The sequence below is a fragment of the Leptodactylus fuscus genome, chromosome 4, assembly GCF_031893055.1.
Source record: "Leptodactylus fuscus isolate aLepFus1 chromosome 4, aLepFus1.hap2, whole genome shotgun sequence".
In the NCBI taxonomy this organism is placed as follows: domain Eukaryota; kingdom Metazoa; phylum Chordata; class Amphibia; order Anura; family Leptodactylidae; genus Leptodactylus; species Leptodactylus fuscus.
In genome coordinates, this window is record NC_134268.1 from 45,933,347 (window position 1) to 45,946,039 (window position 12,693).

At 38.9% G+C, this 12,693-nt stretch overlaps 1 protein-coding gene across 2 annotated transcripts in view; it reads right to left on the bottom strand.

Annotated features, from left to right (window-relative positions):
* Positions 1–12,693, bottom strand: part of ZFHX4 (zinc finger homeobox 4) — a 140,688-nt gene that overhangs the window by 12,103 nt on the left and 115,892 nt on the right. For both annotated transcript variants that reach the window (XM_075270394.1, XM_075270396.1), the window contains exon 5: positions 6,567–6,683. In XM_075270394.1, the coding sequence (XP_075126495.1) occupies positions 6,567–6,683 (117 nt within the window). The remainder of the gene's footprint in view (positions 1–6,566; positions 6,684–12,693) is intronic.

Below are 12,693 nucleotides of genomic sequence, written 5' to 3' on the forward strand. Positions count from 1 at the left end.
GTGAAGCCCCTACGTAGTCAAATTGCAGGGCTTTAGGTTAATAAAATATTAAGAGAAGTTTTTCTTTTTGTTCAAGTTTCCTAAAAGTGTTCCCAGAAACGAATAGAGTAGGTGGGAGTGCTGACTGCTGGCACCCCCAAGTGAACATCAGGTCCGTACATGAAGCCCCATTGGGACTTATCTGTAGTATCAGTCAAAGCTGCATATATGGCCAAGACAGAGGCATGTTGCGGCCCTATGTTCTGCTTATCATTGGGGTCCTGGAGGTGCATATATAGATTTCATTGAAAAATACCAATTCATTCAACTCAGGAGAAAGCTGACCACTATAATCGGCTTAACTTTGACAGTCCCATAGAGATGACTGGAGCAGCAGTACCCTTGCACCACCACTACTTAAGATTGACCCCTGTTCTTATTTAGAGTCACAGTAATTAGACCCCACTGATTAGGCACTTAACACCGATTCCTTTCTTACACCCCTTTAAGGAGAACCTGATATCTTTCCTGACATGTCTATTTCAGATAATACTTAATTCTATATAAAATAATTTCAGAACATTTTTAACACAACCCTGCATTGTGTCAATCCTACTACAAACGTACAAATAAACTGACAACTGGGTGATATTTTCCATGTCAAAGGGTATGTCCCTACATGTGTTACACAGTCAGCTCTGATTGGAGAGTGTAACCAACCACATGCCAAACTGGTAACGCCCATTTGTCAATTTATTCCTCAATTCAAGTAGGAATAACAGAGGAATAACAGAGGAGCAACACAGAATGATAAGAAACAATGTTCCAGAATTGTTGTTCCGTGAGGTTTTACAAGATCCTATAAACCCGACATATTAGGAGCCGTCTTAAAATGTGATATTTAGCCATGAGCTTGGGTTTCAGTTTTACACGTCTGCCGCAGGTTCCTTCCAGACCACATGAAATCTATTTGGCTAACATTTACTGTTAAACATTGCTGCCCTACAGTTCAGGAGATAGCACAACCCTGCCCCGCTGTGAGTGCTGGAATGGAGCGCCGGCTCCAAATAACCTTATGCTAATATCCTTTCTATGTATAATAAAGCTTTATCCCATACCGTAATTTGTATACTATGTTGGGAAAGTGCGATAGACCATCCTATATAGTATATTGTTTGTTTTTGACAACACATAAAAGAATAATTCCCTGCACTAAAATAAACGGAACGCCACGGTAAATGAGAAATCGCAACAGCTCTGGAAGCGAATGGAGTAATGCTGTTTACAAGTGCAAACGTTCAGCTCTCATTAACAGACATTAAGTTCCTGACTTATCGAATGTGATCCGAATCCTACCAGTGCTCTACATTCTAATTATTGATATTCATTTCTAATTAGACTTAAATGGGAGAGCGATTTCCATTGCAATAACGGAGGTTAATTTTTATCTTTTCCCCCTAATGTTTACAATCTTATTAAAATATACTCCCCTCAGCAATAACAGAGGAGCTCGGCATTTTCAATGCAAATGTATTAATCTGGGTAAATTCCATATTAATTCTTTAGCGGCATAGAGATGTAATTTGGATTATAATTAATGGAAAGTGGCACTACATTGAAATGACAATATAAATGAGGCATTAGCCGGCTTTTTCTGCACTGAATGAGCCATCAACAAATAGGACTTGCATATGCTGAGGTCTCATTTTGTGCCGTAAGATCCTGCTCATAATGTAAGCAACACAGCACAACAGCTTACATGGTGTTATAAACACACGGGGACTAATCATGTGCTAATCCCCGCTTGTCTAATAGATTGAAAACAAAATAGCCACACTGCTCTCTTGCCTGACATGTTGGTGCTGTGGTAATTGTGTCATATATTTTCTTGGCTGGATACAATGTAAACATAGAAGCTCTGGCAGACTGAAACTACGAGGGCAGTTTTGATTTATGAAACTAAGTATCTAAGCCAAAACTAGGAGGTTTGTGACTATCCAGCTGTTGCAGGACTACAACTTTAAGCAAGACCTGCTGCCAGGATACACCGACGAGAGAAATGGCTTTGGAAGTGGCCGAAAGCTGGCCGGGCACTAGTTCAGCCATCGTTGTTCCACTTGACACCCATACTCGTGCATGCTGGACTTGGCTGAGAATGCATGTGCTCTGAATGGGGAGAGGGAATAATCCGTGACTAGATCCTACTAGACGCATGCACTTATTATAGATGACACTGAACACTAATTTAACTAACAGCTGTTCCTCTGGACCCTTTACATACATGAAGACTGAGCTTGGCTGAGGATGCATGTGCTCTGAATGGGAAGAAGGAATAATCCGTGACTAGATCCTACTAGACGCATGCATTTATTATAGATGTAGGCTGGACACTCATTTAACCAACATCTGTTCCTTCGGACCCTTTACATACGTAAATGTTGAGCTTGGCTGAGGATTCATGTGTTCTGAATGGGGAGAGGGAATAATCCGTGACTAGATCCTACTAGACGCATGCATTTATTATAGATGACACTGAACACTAATTTAACCAACAGCTGTTCCTTCGGACCCTTTACATACATGAATGCTGAGCTTGGCTGAGGATTCATGTGTTCGGGGTAGGAGAGACTACTAGTAAGGAAACATAGCCTAAAGCAAACCATGCAGTTGTTATAGCTGTAGGCCGACAACTGTTCCTTCTGGCTCTCCAAACACTTGAATGCTCAGCTTGTTTGAGAATGTGTTCTCAGTGGGAAGAGAAGAGTAATCCATTGACAGGCTCCTTCTAAGGAAATATTTTAGAAGTGTGGATTATGGATACTCCATAATTGTTACATCATAGGACATGTAGATGGTCATAGGTCCTCTTTAACATAGATGTCATACACATGCATGCTGGGCTTGGCTGAGAATGTATGTGTCCTGAATGTGGAGAGGGGAATAAACCACTGCTAGACTCCTACTAAGGAAATAGATAAGAAGTTGTGGATTATGGAGACTCCATAATTGTTACATCATATGATATGTAGGTGGTAATAGGTCCTCTTTAATATAGCTGTCAGTCAAACCCTGCATATACATGCATGCTGGGCTTAGCTGAGAATGTATGTGTCCTGAATATGGAGATGGGAATAAACCACTACTAGACTCCTCTGGTGGTGACTTGTCTTACCTTGGTCATATTGAAATCCAACACCCTGCTCCTTATTGTTACATGACCAATTCTTATGTTGTCTGACATTATAATCCCCACAAGTAGTGTCAGGCAGTGGTTAGCTCCTTCTTCCCATTTCACACATGCACACTGGGCCACATTACAGGTGTATAGGTGGTTGGGAAGAATACAATAGCTGTCCGCAGAACTGAGGTCCTTGGACTAAACGGACCATCCCTACTATATATAGGTGACCAGAACATATTACAGATTACACAAAAAATTCCTATAGAACCATAGATCATTGAAAGACTCCACATAGTGATCTTTGTAAAGTCCACCAGAAAATTCAGATTTGCTCCGTGGTCAGCATATTTCACCTACTGTTATATTATTATAAGCTCAGGCGTCCTATAACATGATGGAAGGAAACGCCGAGACGTCGGTGTAAGTATTGCGCTGCTATAAAATAAATCTGCTTTCTATATAAATATCCATTTTTAACATAGGCACTTTTATATATGCTACTGTCATTGAGATACAAGACAAAGACAGATGACTACCTGCTTCTAATAGGCTTCAACCTTTCTCAGCACTTCTTCTGCTTGAATGAACCCAACTTAATGTAACTAGGTATAGCGTGCAGCAAAAATAGCCAATGTAATATTCATTGCGACCATAGATTTCCATCTCATACATACAAATCATGGGTGAAGTCAGATATTTGCCAAATCAAACACAGAAAAAAGCCTGGGTATCCAAGCCAGATGCAGGCCTAGGGTTTGTTTGTGCATAAGTAAATGTCATGACATAGAGGTTTTGTTTTCAAAGACAGTAGCTTTCATTATAGGGCTTTGTCTATTCCCGGAGATCAAAATGACCCAAATCTAAATCCATTTTCAATGATATTTCCCTCTGCTTAGGCTGGATCATCTGCACATTCTTTTAGCTGGATTGTGTCTTGTGTTTTCTTAAGCAGCTGCCCTATGTAGATGCTGCGGAGCTTTGAGCTGTTGTATGACAGCGCCGTGTCCGTATTAAAAGGTGATATAGGTTTATGTGTGTAGAGGACTTCTATATGGGGGCGTGGATGACAATGGCTTAAATACATGTTTATGTCACAATAAATACATTTCCATTTCTGATAGGTGAGCAAAACATTATCAGTTATGTCCATATAGATATAAAGGAATGGAGAAACTGAATGTGCCGGATCAATGAAGTGAATTGATTTTATATCTTTGCATGTGTAAAAGTACAAACAATCGCTTCAACCAGGTCATCTAAGGAAAACTGCAAGTGGAAAGGAATATTCTGCACTAGGGATCAGTCTGGAAATGCCGACACTCCATGTATGACAGCCATAATAGAATCTGTTTCCCATGGCTTATACTGTATAGAGCCAGTATATACCGCAGCAGTGTATACACTCACTCCTTTACCCCAGTATATACCGCAGCAGTGTATACACTCACTCCTTTACCCCAGTATATACTGCAGCAGTGTATACACTCACTCCTTTACCCCAGTATATACCTCAGCAGTGTATACACTCACTCCTTTGCCCCAGTATATACCTCAGCAGTGTATACACTCACTCCTTTACCCCAGTATATACTCTAGCAATGCATACACTCACTCCTTTGCCCCAGTATATACCTCAGCAGTGTATACACTCATTCCTTTACCCTAGTATATCCCGCAGCAGTGTATGCACTCACTTTTTTACCCCAGTATATACCCTAGCAATGTATACACTCACTCCTTTGCCCCAGTATATACCGCAGCAGTGTATACACTCACTCCTTTACCCCAGTATATACCCTAGCAGTGTATACACTCACTCCTTTACCCCATTGAGGCCCAAATCTAATTTTCCTATCTTAAATGGGCACAAAAGTTATTTTATTAGAAAGCCAATGACCCTATCAGTATGTTTTTTTTAGTGTGGGTGAAACCGGAGTTTTCAGATAAGACCCATGTAACATGGTGAGAACATGGTATTGAAAGTGCAGAGGTCTAAACTATTTAATACGATTGGATACAATAAAACGTGTATATGTTCTCTCTCAAAGTGAGATACCGAGGTTTTGTAGGATTACAGATTGATGATTTATTGAAGATCAGCGGGGTCTGACACCCAGGATCACTGCTGATCAGCTGCTTGAAGAGGAAGTTACACCAAACACACAACTATATATATATAGCAGCCCCATTCACTACATTAAGACTAGGCTGTTCACAGGCCATGTGACCGATGAATGTGATGTCACATGGCTGTGAAGCAGAAGTGTTGCTCAAGGAGTTGCTTGACACAGCTGCTCTGATGGGGTCTGGGGTGTCAGACGTCCACTGATCTTTCATGACCTACCCTAAAAAGAAGGAAGGAATCTGCTCACCTGTGGCAGCATCTTATCTTCAATGAGAACAAAGGATCAGGCATATTGAAATTCAGTATGTCGAATCCTTTTTTTCCCTGCATCTTCTGCATAGCCCCCACACAAAAGATAGTCCTCCAGTCCTGCCAAAATCAGTGTCTCCATTGCAGAGATATTGCCATTGTTGTGAATATGCAGTGATGGCGGTGTTAATGCTCTGAAGTGGCACTGGGTAAAACCCTCATTGCTCTAAAAAGCGCATTTGCACATTGACAACAACTGCGATATCTGGGCAACGGAGGCAGGGATTCACAAGGGGAAAACTCCATTTGGTTCAGGCGACCCTCACCTATCAATCTGTGGGGTTGGGTTGATATGCTGGGATCTGGTGACAGACTCCCTTTAATAGTGTGAACCCCTAAGCTTAACCAAAAACTATTGCACTTAAACTAATGCAATGTGACCTATATTTTTATGTGTCATTTTCCAGATATTTATTTTATTTTTTTTAAATTGTGGTTCCCAAATAAACGTAGGCAAAGTGACAAGACAGACTCTGCAGCCTGACAGATATCGCAAGACCCCTTTAAGAATGCAGAGTTAAAAAAAAAAAAAAAAATGTCATTCTTTCAGTTACAAGGATAGATATTTGATTGCTAGGAGGAGAAAAAAAAAATCAAGTGGTATCTAATCCTACGCTTATGAAAAATTAATATGTCATCAGAGGAATCACAAGTACAGCTAAGATTAATGAAAGGCGCTTAAAAAATTACAAGCACACAAACTGATTTGATTAAAAAATAATCTCACTGGTCGTCCTGTAATATTCCTCAACTTATCCGCATCTATCCTGTCAGATGGTTATGATTAAAAATAGGTCAGTGTGAGGCTACTGATAGGAATCACATGCAAAATGCACAAGCAATGAATAGGAGCAGGAATGTCCAGACAGCTAAAATTGAAGATCAGTACAAAAAAACCCTACAGTGCTGGATGAGCCTGCAGACCTGGGGATCTCAAAGGATCCAAGGAGGAGGGAAAACATTCAATCTTACCTGAATCCTTTAATGTCTTGCCCTCGCTGCTGCTGTCTTTCTCATTTGTGCCTTTCTCCTCGGTTGGGGCTACTGCTGTAATTTTCGGAGTTTCTTCCACTTCCTCTGCTTGCTCTTCTGTAAAATAATAAGAAAAAGGTGCATTTAAGAAACGGCTATTTACAAGGATGAACTGCAAACATAGGTATTTCATGCCAATGGATACAGAGTCCTATAGACATAACGTGCCCTATACGCATTGATTTGATAACATGTATTTCCTCTGTTTTTCTTTTCGCTGCCGCAGCAATAGCCTGTGAATAACACAAATGATAACAATTTTTGTTTGCCCTGCAACATTGTAACAAAGGCGAAGATAGCGTTCAAGGATACAAACCCGAAAGAGCCTATATTATAGGAAAAAAAAGAGCAATGGAGGGGATTTTGAGTGAAAACAATAGCATGCTAGGAGCGATTCTACTCGAGTCTTATTTTTTAGCGCCACTTGTAATTAATAATTGAATAGCTACAGTGTTTTTATTGTTTTACCACAAGGGGAATTGCAAAGGTTATTTGATACAATGAAGGATCATCTCAAGAAATCTGCATCGCACTCACCTCACTTATATGTTCACACCAGCCAGATTACATAGAAATCTTCACAGTAACTCAACCCTATTTAATTATTCTGTAAATCTTAGCTATGCTGCTGGTGGATTAATCTGTTTATGCAGTTAGCCTCTATGCTGGGGCTGTGTAGCACTAATCCATGAAAGACCCACTGTTCCTTTTCATCCTGTGATCATTTGTCTCTCACTGTGCTGATGTCACATTTTAATGAATTTTTAGCAATCTGAGTAATGCCAGATAACCAGGCCTGCAACTCCCCACTGCACTTCATGCTGTTTTCATTGCTGTACAAAAATAAAAATCATATTTCTCAGCTCAGGTAAAAATTACATAAATTAGAAGGCGAATGTAAACTGTGTTTCAAAGCGCCAGGCTGCTCAATTTCATAAAATCTTTAACGACCATATAAATTAACCTCAGGAAGGGAAAAGGTCAGGCGTTTGCTAGCAGCACTATGGTATACACATACGAATGTATAATATATATATATATATATATATATATATATATATATGTATACATTATATATATACACACACACACACACACACACACACACATATATATATATATATATATATATACATACACACACACACAAATGCACATGCACATATACACACACACATAAAAGGTCAGATGTTTGCTAGCAGCAGCTGTAGTATACACACACACACACACACACATATATATATATATATATATATATATATATATATATATATATATAAATATATACATGCACACATTTATAAGTATACATATACACACACTCATACACACATATCTATATAAGTACACTTAGTAATATGAACATATACACGCATAACAGTAATAAACACACATATATACAGTATAGCATACCTATATTAATATGCATGCATATACAGTATATAGCATACTACTATAAGTTAAATAGTAATACACACATATATACAGTATAGCATACCTATATTAATATGCATGCATATACAGTATATAGCATACTACTATAAGTTAAATAGTAATACACACATATATACAGTATATAACATACTTATAGCACATACATAGGTGTGCATATTACTATTAGTATGCTATATACTGTATACGTGTGTCATAGTAGGTTATAATATATGTGCGTGTTTTTCTATATACATGTCATATACGCTATGTAAACATATGTGTAAGGCTGCACAGCTTTTTGTGTTGTGGTTTTTTGCGCCAAAGCCAGGAGTGGATTCAGTAGAGGGTAGATGTATAAGAACTTCCTATATACTTCCCATTCCTTTAGAAGCCATTCTTGACTATGGCTCAAAAAAAAAAAAAAAAATGCAACAAAATCTGCAACATAAAGATGGATTTCCGCAACATTCATATAGTAATATACATACATCACATAGTATGAGACACGTAGATAGAGTATATAAGATAGTAATATACACATATATAATATGTAACATACTTCTAGTAATTTGCATGCACGCACATGCATACAGTGCTTAACATACATATATAATACACACACACATATATATATATATATATATATATATATATATATGTGTGTGTATATATATATATATATATATATATATATATATATATATATATTATTTTTTTCATGATGATGCAATTAACCCTTTGCCGGCTGCCTCCCCCCCCCCTTCCTGCATTAACATTAAATTACATACTGCATCAAATTTTCATTGTGAAAATTCTATGGTGATTGAAAGCAGATATAGTGGACTTCTCCACGCCACATCTTTTATTAATAATGTTCTGACAGCTGAATGAGATCTCGTCTAACATATGCAGCAGCTGAGTACAAAGGAAGATAAAAAAAGACAAACGGCCTCCGTAAGATAGAGACAGAAAATAAACAGAGTAAAAAAAAAAAAGAGCATGTAATAAACATGAGCGAGCAATGCAGTAACGGGAAAATTACCCACAAAACCATTGTTTTCCATTTGGTAGGAAGAAGGGGTTTGTTAATAATGATTGCCTGCTACTTTACAAATCTGGGCTGAAATGAAAGGCTTTGCTTTGGGATAATTTATGTATATGTGTATTCACAGATTACCATTACAGGGGAAGAAAACAGTTCTTAGTGCTCGGGCCCTTTATTCTTCCAGTGTTGATTGCTAATCAAACACGGCAGGCATCCTCATCACAGTGGGAAGTGACGCTGTATTTATTAAGGTGGTAGGGGGCACAGTTTGGTCTGCTGTGAGCCTGTGATCATGACTGGATTGGGCTGTGTTAATGCCAAGTGCACACACATGAGACACACATCCAGTGTCAGGCCCCGGGGCCGGGGGCAGCCCTTGGCAATCCCTTTTTTGTGTCTTTCTTGGAGAGGAGCTATTGTGTTTTTTTCCTAGATTTACTGACCCATTCCCTAAGGCTGGAGAATGAAGTGTCAAAGAGCTACTGACTGTCCTTATCTTCAGGGGACATGAAATTTTTAAGACGATTGTGGCACGTATTAATAAAACATGGCGTGCCAGGAAAAGCCGGAATGGAAAAAAAAAAAAAAAAGCAAATTATAATGGTACTAAAAAGAAAAATCTTATCATCTGGGTCTCATCAGACAGTTTTGCAGGGTGCTCTCCATTTTTTTTTCTTGGTATGTGTTTTAAGTGTGAGAGAAATTCCCAGACATGTTCTTCTATACATCATCATAGTGTCTGACCTCAAAGTGACCCTGGCAACAGTTTGAGAAATCTCAATGTGAACAAAGACTCAGTGTCAGCAGCGGGGAGAGATTGCGGGATAGACTTTCCCCATCAACTTAATCGCAAACAGCAGTTTTTAGGCTATAACTTCATAAAGCTTCACCAAACCACAAACATATAACCTTTCAAGGTGAAGTAGCCCCTTTACCAAGGTCCCCCTCCCCCCCTTTCTGATTTTTCTCCGATCCTCTTTTATTCCCTTTGATGTAGAAAGGCAATTAGCTCTAATGTTCAAGAGCTGCAGGCCTGTTTTATGGCTTGGAAGGTGAGAGCTGTTTATTACAGGTAGACTCCAGAGGGTCACAAAAGCTTGGTATATTTTTAATCACAAGCAAAAATAAAAAAAAAAAAAGTAACCTGATTACTATTCAAATTAAATGTTCTGGCTCACGATATCTATTCCTATTGTATTCTCCTAACCCTTCGGGGCAGAAAAATATGGTAGCGCAAGACTATTTCTCTCTTCTTGTTTGCTGCTGACGGTAAGGCGAATCCACATGAAAAATCCTTATGTTCAAATTAGTTGGTGCCTGTGGCAAAGAGATAAAAGTGTCTTCTCCAGGGTCGTGTTGTTTGTAAGCTGGCTCACTACACTCAAGGTAGCCCCCTGTCCCAATTCATTTTGGGTGCATGGGTGCCAGCACCGAAAGGATTAACAGGGTGTAGCCTTGGTTAAGCCAATGGTCCTTGAAATTGAAGACCTTGGTTCAAGACCAGTGGCAGCTTTCGGTGACCTAGGGCAAAACACTTTATTCCATTGTGCTCCAGAGATCAACAATTCAATTGCAAGCTCTCTGGGTCAGCCATTCATTGTGATATATTGTTTCTAAGCAGGCAAGAATGTAGCGTGATCCATAATTGAATGACATAATCGCCTATGCGTCAACATAGACATTTCAGATAAACAAGATATTTTACATATTTTGCAAAGGTTCCCATTACTCAAGATCTTCCAAGCTGCAGTTTTTCATGCCTTAAAATGTTTGCACATGTCCAGTTTTGGAATGCTCACAATGAATTAACTATGGTGAGCGGGCTTAATAAGCAATCTGTTTGCATTACGGTTTTGTTAGCACCTGGTTTTATTTTACCTAAATATTTAAGGTCCCCTTTGATGTGCAGACCCCTGGATACACATGTTATTAACATTTCCAGTCCATCTGATCTATGTAGTGAATATTCATAGGCACAATCTGGGTTTCTGTAGGATAAAACTACTGCTGTCAAAATTATTTTTATTTTATGCAGGGTAAAAGTGTAATATATTGGATTTTATTTCCTGCACAATGCGCTTTTGATGAAGGATCCTCATAGACATGTAGAGTGCATGGCAGACAGATACTTATATATTCTGACACTGATCACTAGAATACAAATCTTCTCCATATCTTCTTTATTAAACGTATTTATCATGTCACCATTTTTGACACCGACTGTCACTGTGGTCATTTTATGTTAAGTTAGTAAAGCGCAGTCACTACTCATAGAGCCTTCAAGATCGAAATTTCCTTTATATCAAAAATTCTTTCAAATTTACACTTGATACGTAATAACATTTACATTACTGCTACTCAGTAGATCACTACGGCTACGTTATTTAATCTTCCGGCCAAAACTGATCGATATCATTAGAATAAAGTTGCCCGTAATTTGTGCTCCTTTAATGGTTGTTGATGAGCCTTGATGGTGTATCATTATTTATGATCTATCGCAATGTCAACCCAGTAGAAATCCACCAATCTTTTTTACGAGACTGAATAATGCTTTGCCAATGTTAAATGTACACCCGTCGTGTGACTATTAGGACAACATGTCTTTGAGGGAAAATGTTTGGCAACGAATTTCACCATTATTCAGAAGGAGTTTGGTAACTATGTTTGACGGGTGAAGAGAAGCAATGTTGGCCTTGTTGGATTCTGCCAACCAATTTTTTGGTTTCAGGCTTTTTCAGTAGTGTAAAGCAGAATTGTAGCATCTATATCGTGGCAGCAAATCCTGAATCCCACAGTTCTAGAGTACTATAGAACCCTAGTACAACAATATGGTGTCTTGTTATACATACTGTACATGCGGTAAAAATGTGTCCACTTAACAGTTGTGTGCAACTGGATCTAAGGTCACCATCTCTCTGCTGGTAATTCCTTAAAGGGGGTTGTTCAGGAAGTTTTTGTTAACTCACATGCTCTGGGGTGTTTTAGATCATGGTCTGAGGGGTCTCAGGTTGGTTCCGACCCCGAGTTATGTGATTGTAACCAGCACATGGGTATGGGATCGATCTACTTCCTCCTTCCATGCCCTAGATCACAAGTAGTAAACTATTCCATGGGGAGCTGACCCTCCCTCCCTTCCTGAGCAGTTAAGTTAAAAAAAAAAAGACTCCCTGGACACCCCCTTTAATGTCTATGGCTGTCTAAAAGGTGATCTTTCGTTAATCATAGATATTTTTTTTCACATGGGTCAAGTTCTTAGATTCTAGATATACCAAAAGGCTCACTTGAGTCCTCAATTTCAATGTCTTGTTTTCTTATTTAGTACTACGAAAGTAAGTACTAAGAAATCAATGGTACCTGGCAGCAGTTTGCACTACTTTCCCCTTTGGGAACACATGCATGCTTGGCCAATCCAATTGTGCAAGGGGTGGCTAGTAGAAATATCTTTCGGCTGAACAAGTGTTAGGTTGACATCTGTCGAAGGTCTATGGGCACCTTTAGCCATGGATATTTCTAGTATAAAGCTTGAGAACTAAAAGGATGACTCTACTCTAAAGGTTGTGGTATTAAATAAAGGAAACGTATGTTATG